The sequence below is a fragment of the Neltuma alba genome, unplaced genomic scaffold (assembly GCF_004799145.2).
Source record: "Neltuma alba isolate B1F8T4 unplaced genomic scaffold, ASM479914v2 tig00013358_pilon, whole genome shotgun sequence".
Classification (NCBI taxonomy): domain Eukaryota; kingdom Viridiplantae; phylum Streptophyta; class Magnoliopsida; order Fabales; family Fabaceae; genus Neltuma; species Neltuma alba.
Genome location: NW_021637623.1, coordinates 103 through 20,910, shown reverse-complemented (window position 1 = coordinate 20,910; position 20,808 = coordinate 103). Strand labels below are relative to the sequence as shown.

Here is a 20,808-nt window from a genome sequence, read left to right as displayed (position 1 = left end):
CTTATTAAAGTTTATAAATAAGATCGCAGGGAGCATATAGAATAATAAAACAAAACTTTGTAGTAATAACATATATATACACATACTCTTCTGGTCTTATTTATAGGACAGATAGATAAGAAAGTTTTTTGTTCTATTTATAAAGGAGAGAAAAAAAATTTTCATATAAATGTGTAACTTTACCCTACATTTATTATTCTGTTGACTTTAGTTTCGTTAGGGATAATTTATAGTAAATAGGGATCAAAATGAAAAGTTGTTAAATGTTAAATGAGAGTTAATAAAATTTAAATTTTTTTTAATCTGTACTTATAAATTGAACAAGATGAATATACACATTTGACAATTGACATATGTCTACAATGTTTCCCACAACATCAACTTTTTCCAATAATTAACACAATGAGAAGAACAAGATGACGTATGGCGGAGAGCTATATTTTATGAACCATATGTGTGGAGTTACGTATAATTTGATCCTCTCTTCCTCCCTTTTTCTTATCCTATGATTATCTCTAAATTAACATATCAATGGTTGAGATTCAATAGTATTTTATAAAATCATTACGAGTAAAATGGCGCTTGACCATGTAGAACACGGTGAATAGCTTATCATGCGCGACTAAATCGTCATTATTATTATTTTACACAATTAAACACACATCCATATAAATATGTTAACGTGAGTCAGAAACCTCACTTAAATACGATGAATGGCACTGTCATTAGGAGCTGGAATCTTCTGCTTTATGATCTGACCTGATCCTAATTTTTATTGCATGGTTTTGACTTCAGCGTGTTGTTTTCTTAAGGGGGGCAAAAAAAAAAAAGATTTTTGAGTGTTATATATGTTGGTAGGCATGGTTTCTCTTGAATTCTCTTCAAGTAACTTACTCCAAAACAAATACTTTTCGGATGTTAAACATATGATTTAGTAGTTGAGTAATTATTTTTGTTGCAAATGTACATTGTATTTTAAATTCATAATTTTTTAAATTATTCCTATTATTGCATATATTAAAAAAAGGGAATATTTTTATTAATGGGATGGTTTTAAATACAGACGATTAAAAGAATATTGTAGAAAACTAACATTTCTTTATAATTAATTAATTAAACTAATTTTATTAATTTTTATAAATTAGTTATCTAATTTTTATATTTAGAGATTATTTTGTCATAAACAATGAATGGGCCTTTGAAGCACCTTCGACTTCTTAATTCTTTTTTTTAATCACACTCACTATAAAGATGGGCCTAATCCTCCGTCTTTATAAATTACTTTGTCTATGCGTTTTGTTAGAGGAAAAATTGGAGAAATTTTCATATTGAAAATTTTATTGATGGTTAATCTCCACCTTCCTGTCTTGATCTAATCTTTGCACTGTTTTGAGTGATAAGTTTTCAGTTTTTATTCAGAAAAAAATTTATTGATAATAAACTTGATAAATTTTTATGCACAAAAAAATACTTCGTCCATATCTATATGAAAATATTATTGATACTTCTTTAGTCCTCAACATACAAGACCTACGTAATTTATTTAAAGAGATTAGAAAAATTAAATAAATTATTTAATTTAAACAAAATTGACGTGATCTCCCTAAAATACCCCATACAATAATTATATATTAGTTTATAAGTGAAACAACTTAGTTTGGGAAAACTAATTAATATGAAAGATAAAATGGAAGATCAAAACCAATGTAACTAAAAAAGTAACTTACAAAAAGATGTTTCAAGTGCATTATGGGGAGCAGATCCTCTCATCATCGGTTTTCTCCTCATCCCTCATCATCTCTAAATCTCACCCATCCAATAAATCTGACAGCTGAAAAAGAGACACATCATGAGACCTTTAAAATCACATCTAAACCGTCCGTTTTCTTATTATGCAAAACACATAATAAAAACTTCTGATAAAATTTGAAACTATATAAATTTAAAAATATCTTAACAAATTAAACATACAAAGCTACGGTAAAAAAAACACTTATGCAAAAAAAATTTATAATAGGTGCAACAAAAAGAAAAAAATTTCTAAGTGGAGATAAGTTTGGGGTTAAAAAAAATACTTTTTCAATCTTTAATATGAGACATATTTAACTAATTTGATTAGATTAAGAAAGTTACGTAAATTAGTTAATTATAAAAAATATGATATATTTTTCTTAAAATACCAAATCATCTACCTTATATATCTTCTCTCCTTCTTTACTTAATTATGGTTGAAGGAGTATTTATAGATGTAATTTAGAAAACATTAATAAATATGAGAAATATGTCTTATATTTAGGATCAAAATCAACTCAACAATTAGATGTTATATTAAGGACCAGATGAGTACTATCTATTGTTCGAGAGAGAGAGAGAGAGAGAGTTATTTTTGTCTTACTCCTCTTGGAATGAAAACGAAGCCACCGAAATGGATATCTATTTCATATAATTAAGTCAGCAAAATGAGAATGAATGTTGAAGACTTGAAGCTTTCCGCCAAAGTCGATGATGGAACAATGAGAATGTTTCCTGCCAAGCTGAAATCAAGAAGGAGTAGAGGTGAAAATTTGCAGTTAGGATCACAACATTTGGATGGTGAAGATTCATTTTTCATAGTGTGGTGTTGTGGTGCACTGTGAGCTCTTCGATCACTTGAATGGACAAGATTTAGAGATGATGAGGGATGAGGAGAAAACCGATGATAAGAGGATCTGCTCCCTACATTATCATAGTTTATGGAAATGTGTCGCTTTGTAAGGCCTTGATCTTTAAGTTTATGAGAAAGAAAAAATAGGTTTACAGTCCTTATTTAGAGCCCAACATTAACCAAATATGACCTAATATTATTATTGGATATTAAATATTGTATAGAAAAAAGTATTATCACAATATTGCTAATCTTGTAAAAATTATACTGATAAAAATTAATTGGTTTAATTTTACTTGCGATAAACAGAATTTGAAAAAAATCATAAGAGCATTTTTCAGAACTCTAATAACCCAAATGCTTCCAAAACGCAACGTATCTAAATTTTTGCTTAAAAAGGAGAAATGAGAAAGAATTAAACCAATTCATTAAGTAAATTTCTATGTCTACCAGAAAAGATTTGCTAATAATTAAGTAATAAGAGAAGTATATATCAGTCTAAAATTTTGGTAATTGCATATCATATGAAGAAATAAATAGTGATTAATTAAAGATGATCGTCACGTATCACCAACCAGAAATAAATGATAATAAGAAGCACCGTCATTAACATTGCATCTTAATTAACTAATTAATTTCTTTCACATATATTATGATTACAACACTTAATTGAGGAACACTTTGATGAACACTAATAGAATTAGTTAAAGTCGATATATCAAAGGGAAGATAATACTACTTTAATATTATATTATCCAATTTCTCACACTCACACAAAAGTTAGCTTCTCGATGCCTATTATAGAGGCCCCTTGCCTTACTCTTTTGTTTTCGCAAATACGACAAAAAAGCAATTTATCCAAAGATAAAATTGTTAATTTAGTCACTCTTTTAATTAACCATCTTACCATGGCCGTTGGATTCTTTTTTTAAAAAAAAATAATAATAATTTACTTGTGATTATTATCTTGAACTTGAAGAAGCCCATGTATATGACGAATTATATTCCTCCTCACATACACACATGTATATATATATATGGGACTCAAGCTTCATTCGTTTCATCGTATAACTCCTCTCATCCCAAATTGAGTTTGAGGTTTTGGTCGTGTGCTTCGAGATGGCCAGCTCCAAAGTCATAGGGTTTGTGCTCATTGGCCTGCTGTTTTTGGACTTGGCTTTTGCTGTTAGGTCATCGCCAAAATTACGGTCATCCGACGGCGAAGAGTCATCCAACGATGGCGATATGTCCACCGACGGCGACAAGCCATCCAGTGGTGAGTCCTGTGAGGATCGGTTGAACTGTGAATGTGGTGGAAATGATAAAGATGATTGTGGAAATAGCGAAGGAAGCATGGAAGGAGGAGGAGGAGGAGGAGGCGGAGGCGGAGGAGGAGGAAACGGGATGAAGGGTAATAGTGGAGCCGGCTATGGTGGTGGCAGCGGATCCGGGGTTGGGCGAGAAGGAGGAGGGGGAGGTGGCGGAGGTGGAGGCGGTGGAGGGGGTAGCATGAGCGGATCCAAAGGCTCCGGCAGTGGGTTTGGAGATGGTAACGATACCTGTGGTGACTCCTCCGCCTGTGGTGCTGTCGGAAAAGGTAACGACGACGACCCACCATCACGCGACTAATTAAGAAAGGAGGGTTTCAACTTTGGTCCAATATGTATACATGGATCAAGTGGGATTACATAAATAAATCCACGATGATGGATATGTAATATACGTATTATATGCTATAAATAATTATATATATATATATATGAACAATAAATTGCAGAGAGTTTAGCTCCTGCTTCATGCACGTCTGCATGTGCATGCCGGTACTTGGTGATGTGGATTTGTAATATTGTAATTCATATATAATATATCAATAAAATTATTATTAGAAGTAATGTTTGTGGCTGAGATTGCGACGATATATTATATACTACTATATCGTTGATTATGTTAACTTGTTTTTAATTTGTGTTAAATGGTAATAATATCATAAACCATATGATATGTATATAGCCATGCATGAAATAGATATAATATAATGAATAATATATATATATATATATGCATTCTATCTTTTAAGCTGTCACCAATAATATACTACCTCTGGTCCTTAATATAAGACCTTGTTTGACTTTTATTTTAATCCTAAATATAAGACCCTAATTCACTTTGTCTCTCATATTTATATATATTTTTTCCAAAGTAGCTCTTCAAACAATGATAGTTCTAGTCAATACACTTGATTAGTAAGGATATTTTAAGAAAGACAACACTTATTTAAGACAAATAACTAACTCAATTTACTTCCTTAATCTCCTCAAATTAGTCAACTAGCTCTTATAATTAAGATCAGAGGTAGTATTAAATAACTAATTAATGCGGATTTTTATTTTTTTTAATTTTTGGTTCTTGATAAATTACTCTGCTCATATATGTCTTTTTGTGTGGAAAAATTGATGGAGTTCTTTCTATATATTTATCTTTGTCAGCAGATAATCTTGATTACTGCTGCAGTTGGGACTTTAAGTTGTTTGGTTCAATTAGAGACCCATTTGAAAATATACAGAAAACAAAAAAAAAAAGGAAAAGGAACTCATATATCATTGACAATTAAAAATAGGATTAAGCTGCAAAATTGTCTTATAAGTTTAAAATTATAATAATATTGTCCCTTACCCTTAAAATACGTACTAACTTTAACCATGAAAACATTGACATTGACCATTATTATACTCCTCAAGTCTTAAAATGCATGAGCTATTAATTAGGAAATTAGTTTTAGTCATAAATGTAATATCTTAGTTCATTTTATTTCTTATATTTATTATTTTTAGCAAATTAATTTATCCAGTTTATAAATTGGTATATGATCTAATGTCATATGAGAGTATTTCAGGATCATTATGCCACATTTGTTAGAATTAATTAAATAATTTATTTAGCTTTCTTATTCTATCAAAATTAATTAAAGTAATTTTTTCATTAAATGACGAAGGAATATTATAGCCTTATCATTATATGCTGCCTCCGGTCCTAAATACTTCTCTAGCTAGTTATTAATGTAAGACTTAATTAACTAATTTTAATATATTAAGGATGTTGGTTAAATTAATTAATATGATTTTTTTTTAAAAAAAATACCCTAATCACTTTTCATAATTCCCTCCCTTCCTCCCTCACCTACTTGATAAACATGTGGTATAGGTCTTACATATGTAATCGATATCAACTCTCAAATTAGGTTCTATGTTAAGAACTAGAAAGATATAAGAGTAAGTCAGAGATTTAATTTGGTCCTAAATATAAGACCTCAATTCATATTGTCTTTGATATTTATTTATTTTCTTCAAAATAGTTCCTATATATATAGTAATGGTTGCATATATTAAAAGGTTTTAATAGGGATATTTTAGATAATATAACACTTATTTATAACAAATAGTTAACTTCACTATTTTTTTTAATATTCACAAATTAATTATTTAACTTTTATATTAAGGACTTGAGACGTATAACTTTGGACAGAACTCGCAACATGTCACTTATAACACAATAGATGTATTACATGCACTTTTAAAGAGTACATACAAATAGATCTAATTAAAAAAAAAAAAGGGATACAACTGCTAAAGGCAGAAAAATCTCAAGGACGGTTCTATTCTAAGAGAAGAGAACTAAAACCAACTTCTAATATGGATTATTAACTTAATTATAGACTCTATTCATATCTCAGGCCAGTATTAGAGCCCCATTTCCTTAATTACACTAAACCATCTTTCTTACCGTCTTTACCATCATTCCCATACCTAGTGCCTGAACCTCTGGTTAAAGTCAGAACCTCCGCACAACAGATCAGAATTGCATAATCGATTTACTACAAACACTTTTATAAAGTACGTAATCATGCACATAAACTTGCATTGAGCAGGAGCTATATATATATATATATATATATATAAACTTCCTGCAACTTATTTAGTTTATGTCACACATTTATAATAACATATAATTAACATGGATTATTAACTTATTTGCCGAGATCCGACCCGATTCATTTAAGGTTGGAGCGCCACACTTCCTTAATTACTCCAAACCACCTTTGTTAGCTTCTTGACGATGAATAGTACTGCCACCTTTTCCACCACCCGCATCGCCACCCCCTACACGCCCAGTCCAACCTCTGGTTGCAACCTTAAAGTGATTGGAATCTCCACCGCCTCTGCCGCTGCCTCCACTGTATGATTGGCCGCCATACCGATATCTGACACACCGTCGGGCGCCGTACTCAAATCTCCGATCATCAACTCCTCCTTGATATCCGGACCCACCAGCGCCAGCCGATGCCGACCCATCGCCACCGAAGGACTTCGACGACGACCAACTGTAGCCGGTGCCGAATGACGATGACCCATTGGCATTCCATGATCGTAATCGTCGGTGGGATGACGTCGCTGCAAATGCCAAGTCCGTGATCAGCACAGCCATGAACAAAAACCCTATGAGCTTCGAGCTGGCCATCTCAAAAATCCAAAAGCTCAAACAAATTAACAAACAACTTAAACGCGTGAGAGATGAGATGACCCATGTTCATATATAGGAGACTCTAGATCAGGTTTTTTCCTCTTTACGGTAAAAACTTTTGCAGTTTTAAGAATTGGCCATTAGCCTCTTCAACACAACCATACCAACAAAATTTTCTTTTGGAAGGAAAGATATTAATTAAGAGACATGATGACTCAATTAACAATTTCGTCTATAAATCATTTCTTTGTCATACTTGTTTGTGACAACACATGACTAAGGCAAGAGCCTTTAATGACGAGTCAATTGAAAAGATAAAATAAGGTAGTACGTACCACTTTGTTACCATATATATATATATATATATATATATATATAAGTCACTTTCATATGGTAATTAATAACCTTTTTTTTTTAAAATTTTACCCCCTTTGAATGTAATTAAAAAAATAAGTGAGAGAAAATGCATGACATTTTTTTTTTCCGACACCCTTTCTTTAATAGGGGTAAGTGTGATTTTTTTTTTTTCAATTTGATTCTTCTTTGATATGCGAGAATAAGATACAAGTGACCTAAATATAAAAATAGTACTTATATATATATATATATATATATGTATATTACCTACTGCCTTACGCGCTACTCTGTTCATTAATTATCTTAATATGAAAGAAATTAAGGGTAGACGTTAATGATGGTACTTTTGATGTGGTTGGTCATGCGTGTTCGTTATCTTCTTCATCTCTATATATATATTTCTATTTATAAAACTAAACGAATACTTCTATGATTAGTTATTATTTGCTGGCAGACGTAGAAATTTAATTAATGCATGATGAGTATCATAATTCTAAACCTATAGTTATGTGGATATAAAAGCTTAACATTAATTTGACATGGATCAAACATTGCAAATTTAGAATTAGGGTGGATATCTAGTTGTCTTTAACTTGTTTAATTTAATTTTATACCAGAAATGTTTATTTTTAATAACATAAAGAAGCACTTTAGTATTTGTTGTCCTTAATAAATTATTTTAAAAATATATTAAGCCAAAAATCACAAAAAGGACACGGCACCTATAAATTTGACCTTGCAGCTAATATATTTTTGTGTGAGTGCGCATTAGACTATATAGATAGAGTGAAATGATGTTTAATATATTTATGTTTAATATATAAACCAATTATTAATGCCTGGTTAAATTAAAAAAACCAATTATTAATAGTATTATCTGTGGTAACCAATCATTAATAGTATCATCTGTGGTCTTTAATATAAAATATAGTTGAGTTGATTAATTTAAAGAAATTAAAGAAGTGAAATAAATTTAAAAAAATTGTATTCACCAATTTTCTTCAAACTAATTAATCCAGCTTATAGACTGATATATAATCTAATAATACATAAAAATATTTCAGAGATATCATATAATAAAAGCTATAATTAAGTAATTTTTTAGCTTTTTTAATTTCTTCAAATTAGTCAACCACATATTATATTAAAAATTGAAGGTAGTATATGTTTTGAACAATGTTATCCACTTTTTAAATATATATATATATACACACACACTCTTTCAAAACCTGTAGCTACAATAATACATGAACGAATACATGTCAAATTATATATGCATGAAAAATTTCGGAGAACAATTAAACGACCCAGAATATGGCACTTAATTAATACAATAAACATCTCACTTTTGTACATCCTCGATTCCCAGCAAACACATGCGCACCTCTTACAGCCAACGACAAGATAACAATTTCCTCTTCATCATCATCTTCAAGAAACAGAAGAAAATCCAAAAGAGAAGCCCAACTAATAAAAATTAGAAAAAATCGATTAAATCTGTGAAAAAGTTTTTTTTAAAAAAAAGGTTCGTCGTGTCGAATCTGACGATTAAGAGTTAACCATGGCTTCTCTGTCTCTATATCGTTGGAACCATGTTGTTGAATTGATCACACCTTTGCCTTACTTCACCGCCCTTCCCTGTCTTCACTCCAAGCACCTCCAGTTTCTCCATGGCCTTTGCGAAATCCTGGAAGAACGCATTCTGATCTTTCGCGTATTGTTCAACAATCGGCTTCGTCCTCGGATCTCTTCCCAGAAGCGAATCTGAGCTCAGAAGCCCTAATCCATGCAGCACGTTCTGGTAATACGCGTTATCGAACTTGCCCGGCGATCTCATGTCGTTGAACGCCGACATTGATGGGTCTTTCGTGTAGTTCGCGCATAGTTTCTTCAATCCTTCCACCAGTTTCGGATTCATCGTCGGATCTACCTGGGATGTTTTGCTGAAACCGAAGATCCTGTGAGCGAACTCCTTGCAGTGGGTGAATCCGATGGTATGGCCGCCGGTGAGAGCCACCATTTCTCGGACCGTGAAGTTCTTCGACGTGAACTTCTCGATTATCTTGTCCATGGTGAAATCTGGCTTCGGTAAGGCCGCATCGACCTTCGAAGCGTTTGATGAGAGACTGTCTTTTCGTCCCAATGGCACAGTGTAATATGGCCCTCCGACCATCTTGATCAGATCGCGGGTCGATTGGGCCATGATGTCGGCGCAGGAGACGACCCCGGGACACGTGAGCTCGAGGGCGTTTTTGATCTTGAGGATGAGGTCGAAGGCTTCGGCGGAGAGGGAGAGGTTGAGATCGGCGTCACGCTCGGCTTTCATGTAGCCATTGGAGCTTATGAGGATGGAGGCGTCACAGCCGTCGGTGATGCAGTCGTGGAAGAAGAGGCGGAGAACGCCGGGGGCGGTGGACGGGGTGGTGGATTGCTTGCTGTACACGAGTTCTGCGACGGTTTGCTGGAATTTAGGGCATGTTTTCTTGTAGTAGTCGAGAGAAAGCTGGTTTTTGTGTGAAGCTGAGGAGGAGAATGGAATGGTCACGAGGAAGAAGTAGCAAAGGAAGAGAAGCGGGAAAGCCATGGAAGATATAGATATATATATGTATATATTAATGTTTCTGTGAAAGGAAGACACAGAAAACAGAGAATGAGGAGAAAGGGAGCGATATCATAAGAGGAAGAAGAAGGTGGTGGTGGTGAAAGATGAGAATGGAACACTTCTTGCTTCCTCTTTGGGCGTTGGTTTCAGAAGCCAGCGATGAGAAGAAAGAGAAAGGAGAGAGAGGGGAAGGGGAATTAGATCATCAGAAAATGCGTTTGTTTCGGAGGAAGAGGGGTTTGAGGATGATTTGTGAGTCTTTGCTAATTTTGGATGGTCAAATTAAACTCTCTTCACAAAATCTTTCGAAATGTAAAAGGTGCATGTTGTTCATTTTGGAATTTGGGATTTAAAGATAGTGGCACCCCCCAAGTCCAACATCCAACGTTAATTTAATAACTTTTCCATAAATTGCATGTTTGATGGATTTCTCTCTCTCCCCCCACCTGCATGGTCTAAACTCAAACAATACCTTACTCCAATTATATTCTTAATATTGTTGTGTATGATACACGCGTAGTATTGAAAACGGGACTGAATCGGCTGGGTTGGATCCGAAACAGACCAATCAAGCACCTAGCCGTTTCAGTTGGCAGCAAAAACTAGTGATGGGGTTGACATGGGGGCGACTCAATGTAACCCGGTCAACTTAACCGGCTTTGATAGGTTAACTCGATTATGTGTTTTTTTTCTTTTTTCTTTTTTTAAAAGTTGTTTTAATGCTAAAAATTATTATTTAGTGACTAAGGATTGTAGATATAAATATTTTGTTACCATAAATCTATTTTGATATTTTGCAAGAATGAATATTTAGTGATTTTAATAGTACAATACTATGATGTCAATTTGTCAAAAAAATTGTAGAGAAAATTAAAAAGAAAATGTAAGTATATGATTATTTTGTTAGAAATTCAATTGAAATTTAGTCTTTTGGATCATATCATATGATAGGAATCTAAATTAATTTTCAATTTCAATTTTTTAATTCCTCACCTGTTTAACCTCTAATTGACTACAGTATAACCCATTAACCCTTCATCCACTGTTTTGATTGGTTCAGAGACCAGCACCTTGGATACATGATTGTTATATATCCTAGATGTATAATTTTATCTAAAAAAATATATCTATTAATTATAAGAAACTTTACCAAAAAGTAATTTCAGTGCTCATGATTATAGTTAGTTTAACTAATTTTTTAAATATCTTTAAATTAATTTTATTTCTTATATTAAATGTCAGAGTACTTATCCTGTAATTATATTTACATCTTACATGCAGGATTTTTGCTTGAATACTTTTATGATGAAACAACCTATACATACATATATGATATATCTACACATCTAAATGATTAAATTCAGTCTAACAGTCTATGCTTGCAGTTGTTTCTCGTTAATTTTTCATACTCTCAGCTTAATAAAGCATAGCATAATAGAGGCCTTTATAACTTCATTATGTTATTTTTGATAGGAAATTAAAAAAAAAAAAACCTTTTAGTTACTTTGTCTCTCTCCCTCTCTTTTTTTTCTCAATAATAGGAAGCCGGAAGCCCCTTCAAATAGTTCTCAGCAGCAAGACAACGACCATGCTATGCATTTGTTATAAATAGATAATAAATTAAATTAAATTTTTATATTTATAAATTATTTATTATTTTTTATATTAAGGATAAGAGGTAGTTTAATCTAATTGAATAAATAAATGAAAAAAAAAAAATTCTTCTTGCAATAAAAATACCTGTGTTGCTTGATTTCGTTGATTTCTGTGTTGAGTTTCAGATTCAAACGGACAGTTTAGATACCACATCGGTACACCATCGGCGTCTATAGCGGCTCGCCTCGCCCTGTCCGAACCGACCCCACTACTGACGCTTGGCGGAAAAGCTTCATCACAGTCTATTCTCTTGCTTTCGGCGAGAGATCTTGACGGTGGCTTTGATTCTTTGCTTGAATTGCGGATTTGCCACCGGTCAATCTCATCCCATTTCCGGTGCAGATCCAAATCTGGCCCTGACTTAGCAAGATCTTGCGTTTCTTCTACTGCTCCATTAATCAGGTTCCTCTGCTTTTCTTTTTTTTTTTGGTTTCCCCGTTTAACTATGAATTACTTCTCCATATGCTGTCTTTGTTGGTGGGAAAAATTCTGCTCTTTTGCTGGAGTGAGATGGGGAACTGTGTAATAGTTTGTTAATGTCAATTGACTTTTATCATAAGAGAGTTGGAACATTTCCGTGGGGCGTTGGATTTGGAAACAGATTTGCAATCGCTGCAACTTCGGGTTGCCATTACTTGTGTTAATGCATTGTCAGGTATTTGACTTAGCTGGTGAAATTCAGATCAGTGATTTGTATTACTTAGGTTAGAGAATTGTAAGCTGGGAGAATTTACTAGGATTCCTGATTTTCTGAAATCTTGTTATATTTGAAATTCTTCATCGTCTACATTGTATCAGAGCTCACTATTTAAAACTGATGCAACTTGAAAGACATAGGGATCCAAAATGGAGTTCATATACTGAGAAATCAAAAGAAGCAAAGTTTGCGCTGTGTATCGCAATTAAACTATTGAAAAGCTTAATTTGTCAAATGACAAGCGCAGGAGTATATATGGATGTCTAATTTTCGCGGAAACGCTCGTTGTGTCTGTACACATATTCCTTCTCTACGCATTTTGAGTTCTGAATAACTGTTCAATTTCTTAACAACAACAACAATAAAGTCTTGTCGCACTAGGTGGGTTGGCTATATAGATCGCACGATGCCATGGAGCTTAACAATTTCTATCAAGAAACATCAGCTGTTTGATTTCTTAAATGCTTAACAATTTCTATCTTCAGCCCGTTGTAAGCCTTGTTATCATTATGCTGATTTGGCAAAATTCAGCAGACTCAATCCTATACCTTGTGTCTTGTAATGGGATTTCTACTGTCATTTGGACATTGCCTTGCCGTTACATAAACTAAATAGATGTGTGACGTTTCTGAGTCAAGCTTTAATATATTTCTTTTGTATTTATTCCTTTCCTGCCTTGCGTCCCTAAATATGCCATGTCTACATCCGCCTTTGGCCATTGTGATTTTTGTCTCCGTATAGCAGTGTTGTTTCTTGAAACCTTTCAATTATTGATTTTGTTCTAAGGTTCGTTTCCAGTCTAGAATCAGTCCACCATCTGTTTATATTATAAATATTAATCAGTCCACCATCTGTTTATATTATAAATATTTGTTGTGTTCAGTGTGCTTATTTCTTTCTTCTTTTTTTCCCCCCCTTTTCCTTAATGTCTGCAAAGACAAGATACTTGTGACCATTGTCCTGTCTACTCATGTTGATTCAAAAGTTATCATATAATCTGAAGCGATAATTGAAGTAACTTGCTGCAGCTGTTACTGGGGCAATTGTATAGGAGAACAAGGAATATATGGATACCAACAACTGGCTTAAGGATCTGACATATGAGGAGTGGGTAGCAGTCCCCATATCTGGTGCCCGTCCATCTGCACGCTACAAGGTCTGTGTGTGTGTATGAGGAATAAGTAACTTACAATGTGAGGGAGAAACTACAGTTTAACCCTGTTTTTTTTTTTTTCCCCCCCACCTTATTCAGTCTTTTTCCTTTCTTTTTTTGGGCAATTTGATAGTCAAAGAATTTTCATTCACAGAACAGGGATTGAAAATAATGATGAGTGACAAGTTACCCTCCTTGAAAAAGGCATATAAATTTAATCTCACTGAATCTTGAACCATCCTGATTTTGCATATTACCTTTAACTATTAAGGCTCCGCATTCATTCTTATCTATGTAGCTGAAGTCCTTGCTTACTTTTTTCCCAGCTATTTAATTTAGTCTATGGTTTGTCTTCTAATTCCAGCAAGCTGCAGCAGTGGTTGATGAAAAACTATACGTTTCTGGTGGAAGTCGCAATGGTCGGAATTTATCAGATGTTCAGGTATAGTGCATGCTCAGACGCTTTTCTGAACCTTAGACTCTTTATATTGCTTCAGCGTACATGTGGCTGTTTGCAGGTTTTTGACCTCAGAAATTTGACATGGTCCAATCTGAAATTAAATCTAATTGCTGATAAAGATAATGACAGTAACTCACGGGAGGTTCTTCCAGCTACATCGGGTCACAATATGGTAATTTATATGCACAACTGTTCTATCTCTATGTATATGCTTTGTAGTGTTAGTGTTTTCCATTGCCAATAGAAACGTCAGTTTCAGTAACCACCTGTACATTTGATTTATTCTGATAGAGGATTGGAATTTATTTGTACTTTTGCAGATTAGGTGGGGGAAGAAACTTCTTCTTCTTGGTGGCAATTTAAGGGATTCTTCTGGCAAACTAATGGGTTAGTGTCTTTGGAATGTTTTTATTTATTTCTGTGGAGAATGTTTGTATAGAAACTCAATTGTCGTGGACTTTTTGCAGTTCATTACATTGATCTTGAAACATCCCTGTATGGAGTTATTGAGACTTCAGGAAATGTTCCAGTAAGTATTTCTGCCGATAGAAAAGTGTGAAGTTCTGTCTTTGGATGTTGTTAATTTATTAGCACACTATGTTTTTTTCTTCTGCTTTTTGCTGCTGAATTTTGTGTGTATGGTATGAAATTTTCCTTCTACTACATAAAAAATATTTATATATACAAGTTTCTCATTTTGACGTTTAAATTTTCTTGATGAATTCCTAGTTAGCTCGAGTGGGGCAGTCAGCAACATTGGTTGGTTCGAGAGTGATTTTGTTTGGTGGTGAAGACATGAGCAGGAAGTTGTTGAATGATGTCCATGTTCTTGATCTGGAGAGCATGACTTGGGATGTTATAAACACAGCGTAAGTATTTTTGTAATTCACTTTATGAAAGCTGCTTTTTATGTGTTGTGAAATTCCTGCATCACTTTTTTGCATTTTCATAGGCAGACACCTCCAGCTCCTAGATATGATCATGCAGCTGCTATTCATGGAGGTCGATATCTTCTAGTTTTTGGTGGTTGTTCTCATTCTGTCTTCTTCAATGATCTTCACATATTAGACTTGGAAACAGTAAGTGATTTGTCTCTGGAGACTGTGCTGTAATCACGAAAGTAGGATAGGAATGAGTTTGATCTTCCCCTCCTGGGTGATTAATTTTATTTATATATGGTTTTTTTTGAAGCCAGTCTATATTACATATGTTTCGGAGTGAATTACCCATTCCCTTTTTTTGTTGTCTCTCCCTGCTGCACATCAAGCGTTTACTTGCTAAATGCTGAAGATCCTGACACATGGCGTTTGTGCATGCGTATGCAACTTTTGCTTCTTGCCACTGAGTTGATGTATGCTTCTTGTGTTTTATCTTACGCTAGACAGCTTCTGCTATGTAAAGAGATTTCTTTGCTCAGTTAGCCTTCTAAATTGTTTCAGGGATAACATTATGGTCAGGGTTTTGTTTCAATTATATTGTCCCCGTAACCCATGGAAAGAAGTGGAAGCTTGTTCAATATTCTTAAATCTTAAATTCTTAATTTGACTTTAATTAGTTGTTGAGTTCTATTTCACTATTCATTGTAATATGTTAGAAATAATTTATTTCCTTCAGATGGAGTGGTCCCTGCCTCAAATTCAAGGTGATTTAGCATCTCCAAGGGCTGGCCATGCTGGTGTCACCATTAATGATCGTTGGTTCATAGTTGGTGGTGGTGATAATAAAAGTGGTGGAGTAAATGGAATTGACATGATCTGTGCATGCTATTGTACTTCTTATATTTGTGATAATTACCTTTGTAGTATCTGATTAAATATGTCTCAAAACAGGTTGCTTGGAGACTCTAGAGTTAAACATGTCTAAGCTAGTGTGGTCAGTCTTGACTGCTGTGAAGCCTAGAAATCCGCTAGCTAGTGAGGTCATTACTTTGAAATCCTCTCTCTCTTCCTGGTTATAATTTCTGGTAACATTGTAGAGAAGACTAATCAGAATAGCGTACTTTTCAATGTTGATTACTAGGTTTTTTGGGACTAGTTTGTTGGGGTTGGAGTATGGTTATAAAGGATCTGTGATTTAGGAATGATGTTAATGCCACTTTGGGTGGCCAGGTAATGCATGACAGTGTTAGCAGAAAATATATGGTCTAGGACATTTACATGTAATCCAGCTATGATGTATCTAAAAATGAGAGACAGAGCTGGTGTAGTTGTGCACTATTGAAATTAATATGGCCATAATGAGATCATCTGAAGTAGTGCTTTGAGAGACCTATTTAATGCTCTATTGACCAGTAATTCAATGTTCATAAACGATACACAGACCACATGAATTTCAGCTTGGATTCGTTATATAAGTGACATCTCATCAAGTGATAGTTGTAAGCTTTTCCATAACAAATCTTCCCCACAGAGATCTCTTGTTGGAGGAAAAAAAGAGATTGCGATGACTGTTTGAATTTCTTATATAAGCTTAATTGTTGCTAAGTTAAATTTTATTGTTTCCATATATTTAGAATGTTAATATGAAAAGAAGTTTCTTATTTTGATAATCTTGGTACGATCGAAGTTTGAAATTAAAAAATGTGGTTAGCTTTTATATATCACTACATATGTTAAAAATTCATGCCCAATGAAGTTGATGCATGGCTTTGTCAATCAGTTTGTATGTGATGCAAATGTTTGTTTTTTTTGGAGAACAGGGTCTTACTGTCTGCTCAGCAATGATTGATGGAGAGATGTATTGGTAGCTTTTGGTGGCTATAATGGAAAGTATAGTAATGAGGTGCGTTAACTTTTATTATTTTTTAGTTACATTTTTCTACCATCTATTGAAAATTGGCTGTCTTCATGTGTTTATGAAATTGTTCATTGTTTGCAGCAATTGATCATTAACATTATTTTTCTTGACCGTTCGTTTCAACCTGTCATTACACTGTAGTAATCCTTTGACATTATATTGAGCATAACTGATGGACCTGGAAATGAAAACTAAATCAGAACATATCCACTTTTGAAGGATCTAATGCAACTTCAATTGTTGAGAAAAACAGGATACAGATGTGAATGTGATGATTCATCATCTCAAAAGAAATAAAAAGTATAAAATCATGCTAATTCTAGAACCAGTGTTTGGTAAAGCTAAACCATAGTTCATTTATGTTGTGTTTAAGTCTATGTTCGAATCTATGACCAGTACTGGATAGTGTATACTCTATCCTAATAATTGTGTTCAAATCTGTTAATTAGGCTGTTCGAAACTGAAGAAAACTGCGTCAGTTAGGTGATCAATTATTTATCAATGGCTAGTGTTTGGGTGCTGCTAATAAAATAGATCAGAATTTTCTAAATTGTGTTTTATTAGGAACTCTTGGTATTCGAGGTAAAAAAAAGCTGTTTCACTGTTGAAAATTTGAAGAGCATGGATACTGTAAAGAGTACAGATACTATAAGGAGGATGAAAAAGAGAAAAGAAAATGAAGTGTACCTAAAGGGGATGATGGTATAATGACTTTTTATTAACGTTTGTCTTAATATATTACTCCTGCCTCTCACTTATATACCGCATCTAAGCTTCAACAGATGATGAGAGCATATTACATATTTGGCAAATGTTGTTGCAAAGTGAATAAACTAGATTCAATCGTTCCCGAATTATCTTTTGCTAATGAGTTATTGTTTATCTTTTGAACTGATAGTTTTACTTTTAAGCATGATGTATCTTATTAAGGCCTTCTATATTGATACATTACTATATTGCATTCTATGGATAATGGTCCTCTTATTAATATAGGTATTCATCCTGAGACCCAAGCCAAAGGATTCCTCGTTTCCCAAGATTTTCCAATCACCAGCTGCTGCTGCTGCTGCAGCTTCTGTTACTGCTGCTTATGCATTGACTAAGGCTGAGAACTTGGATTTCAAGCAACTGGATGATATAAATGTTAAGCCAAGTGAAAATGATCATCCCATAGAAGATGTCACGGTCAAAATTGAGTCCTTTGAAAAAGAAAAACAGGTGTTGGAATTGTCACTTGCAGAAGCCAGGGCTGAAAATTCTAAGCTCAGGGGCGAGATTGATGAAGTTAATAATACTCATGCCGAGTTGTCCAAGGCATGTGATACAACTTTCATACTGAGTTGCCATATAATTTACCTGGTGGTAATAGCAGTATTTATCGTTGAATTTTTTATTTTTTATTTTCAGGAACTCCAGTCAGTCCAGGGACAACTTGTGGCTGAGAGATCAAGATGTTTTACACTTGAGGTATAAAACCTATTCCTATATCTGAAATAAATTAAATTTTGCTGATTCTGGTGTTTCGTTTTCTTTTTGGTAATATTTAATTACAGGCAAAAATTGCTGAGCTACAAAAGGTGCTGGCATCAACACAGTCTGTGGAAGATGAGGTCCAGGCTCTTCGTAGACAGAAGTCTGCCCTGGACCAAGAGATGGAGCTTGCTTCTGCGAGGCGGCAAAGTTCTGGGGGCGTTTGGCAATGGCTTGGTGGCGGTGAGAAATAGAAACACTACTGAGGATTTTTTTAAAATAACTGGAATGATGAAGCCTAGCTCGAGGAACCCGTCAAGTTTCTTAGAGAAACAGATTACATGCGGATCATAGTATTTTTTTAATACTTAGAGATATCTCTGGTGTTACCTTTTTAGTATTGAAATGTATGGGTAAACTTTATGAGTACTCCAGTTTGAAGGACTGAAACTTTCAGGAGTAGATGGAAGACATAGCAGCATTTGTTTTCATTCTCTGGACATGATATTCTTTTAGTTTGGGAAAATCACTGTGGTTTTAAAAGAAGGAATGTAATTATCAAACATGTCGTATTGATTAGTCTAATATAGGAAATGACAACAATATTTATGTTACTTATTTGTCATTAGAATTTTCGGTGATTTTTTTTTTGGTTGGGATCTTACCATGATTTTTCAACTATTGATAGTTCTATTAAATTCTTCAGGTTTTACCTTGACTGCAATGAAGATTTATTAGCATATTATTTTGGTTTTTATTGTAGTAACAACTAGATTATTGTGTTTCTTTTATAATATTTTGGCTCTACAGGACTTATGGACCGTCATATTGAATTGAACAGCTTCTAAGTGCTTGACTCCGTTGCATACATTTTTCACTTAATTGGATATCTTTACTGGTTTTGTACCGTTAAGGCTTATTTATTTTTAGCTTCCCGTTGGACAACACCTGTTTGGGTTTTAAGATTAGTAAGTATTCTGTTGTGATAATAGCAAAATTAATATTAACGTATGCTGTAAATACTCCGCCTAAGATTAATTAATAAATAACAAAATACAGAGCAGTAAGCAGTTTATTGATACAAGTCCAATATCTGTATTTGAAGAACTGAAAGATTATCTTCTCATTTCCTGAGTACCGGAAGAGTTACACGCTTCTCTCTCATTATGCCCTGAGAAGTCAGTGAAACACTGTATAGAAGTTGCTCATAACTTGGAAACGCGTTTCATTTTGCTGTGTGAAACAAGATCCTTGCGCAAGATTTTACCTGCAGCTGACCTTGGAATAGCATCAATGAAGCTCACCTTTCTTATTTTCTTATATGGAGCCACCTGGAATTTTGTTCATATGTATTATAAGCAGGAAAACATCATTAAGATGACCAAAGAGGAATAAATGAAGCAGGACCTATGTGACTAAGCTTGCTTGGCCAACATATACAAGTAACTATAACTGACTACGAGCAAGATACTCTTCCCTGTTGTAAATGTAGGAGCTAAATAACTAATTTGTAGGGACTACAAAAAAGTAGTAAGTCGTCTTTTTAATCATTTGTACTGAAAACCACGCCACTGATAAAAAATTTGCTTAATATGTGCAATCAATTAGAAGAGTTTAGGAAAAAAAATATATAAATTTGAGAAACAAAATGAATAAAGTCTTACATTTAGTACCAAAGCTAATTTCTTTATTATCTTTTATGTTTAGGATTGAATGGGGCATATTATTCTATTGGAGAATGACTTGAAATATATATTTTCAGAACTAAAACCAGTTGCAATCTTTGTGAGGCAATTTGACCTAACACTCAACTGCAAAGCTAAATGAGGACTAACCTGGCTGGCGGCAAATTGAATGACTTGGTCTTCTGTGATCTCAGAACCAGCTGCTTTCACCACATACGCCATTGGTATCTGTCCAGTTTCTACATCTTCAACCCTGCAAGTTCAATAATAAATATATTTCTTCTATCGCTATATATATATATATATTCTGTATGTAAAAAACATCAGAGGAGATATTAGAAAAAGAAGAGATGATGTGATATTGATAAGGCAAACGCACGGTATAACAGCTGCATCAACAATATTGGGATGGCTAAGCAGCAGAGCTTCCAGTTCTGCAGGAGCAACCTACCAAACCAGAACATTACAAATGTAAGCAATAAAATCATGGATGGCATTCTTAAAGTTCTGTTTCTTCAGAGCAATTTACATGCAACCTGCTTTCTCCAGTCAATTTATGTGGCTGGTGGACAGCCGAAAGATAGCTTAAGAACAATTAAAAGAGTAATCACAAAACATTGATTAAGAGTGGTTTAATGCAATTTAAACGGTTTAAAGCTATTAAAACCGATTAATAATGAAATGAAACCGATTAATTAAATAAAAATACATAGATGCTCCCACAGTTAGTTTCGAAGGCTCCTCTATTCCACCCTTTCACTAGCTCAAAG

General features: G+C 33.8%; 4 protein-coding genes and 1 long non-coding RNA gene across 5 annotated transcripts; 2 read left to right on the top strand and 3 right to left on the bottom strand.

Annotated features, from left to right (window-relative positions):
- The first annotated feature begins 3,763 nt into the window (after positions 1-3,763).
- LOC114736690 (glycine-rich cell wall structural protein 1-like) lies at positions 3,764-4,273 on the top strand. Its single transcript, XM_028924558.1, has one exon. The coding sequence runs from the start codon at positions 3,764-3,766 to the stop codon at positions 4,271-4,273; it is 510 nt and encodes a 169-aa protein (XP_028780391.1).
- Positions 4,274-6,724: 2,451 nt separating this feature from the next.
- Positions 6,725-7,159, bottom strand: LOC114736689 (rRNA 2'-O-methyltransferase fibrillarin-like). The gene has a single exon (XM_028924557.1). It carries the CDS (start codon positions 7,157-7,159, stop codon positions 6,725-6,727), a length of 435 nt encoding a protein of 144 aa, XP_028780390.1.
- Positions 7,160-9,095: 1,936 nt separating this feature from the next.
- LOC114736688 (peroxidase 6-like) lies at positions 9,096-10,103 on the bottom strand. The gene has a single exon (XM_028924556.1). It carries the CDS (start codon positions 10,101-10,103, stop codon positions 9,096-9,098), a length of 1,008 nt encoding a protein of 335 aa, XP_028780389.1.
- A 1,965-nt stretch (positions 10,104-12,068) lies between these two features.
- On the top strand, positions 12,069-18,785 carry LOC114736684 (acyl-CoA-binding domain-containing protein 4-like). Its single transcript, XM_028924551.1, is given in 15 exon segments — positions 12,069-12,179; positions 13,478-13,630; positions 13,992-14,069; positions 14,146-14,259; positions 14,408-14,474; positions 14,555-14,616; positions 14,817-14,956; positions 15,040-15,166; positions 15,702-15,816; positions 15,917-16,005; positions 16,786-16,819; positions 16,822-16,868; positions 17,877-18,197; positions 18,291-18,350; positions 18,437-18,785. Coding segments are annotated over 14 exon segments (1,515 nt in total). The 5' UTR covers positions 12,069-12,179; positions 13,478-13,540; the 3' UTR covers positions 18,608-18,785.
- A 780-nt stretch (positions 18,786-19,565) lies between these two features.
- LOC114736687 (uncharacterized) lies at positions 19,566-20,487 on the bottom strand. Its single transcript, XR_003739367.1, has 3 exons — positions 20,418-20,487; positions 20,189-20,291; positions 19,566-19,684 (listed from the first exon to the last, which is right to left on the bottom strand). It is a non-coding gene; the product is annotated as an uncharacterized LOC114736687 (long non-coding RNA).
- Positions 20,488-20,808: the final 321 nt, after the last annotated feature.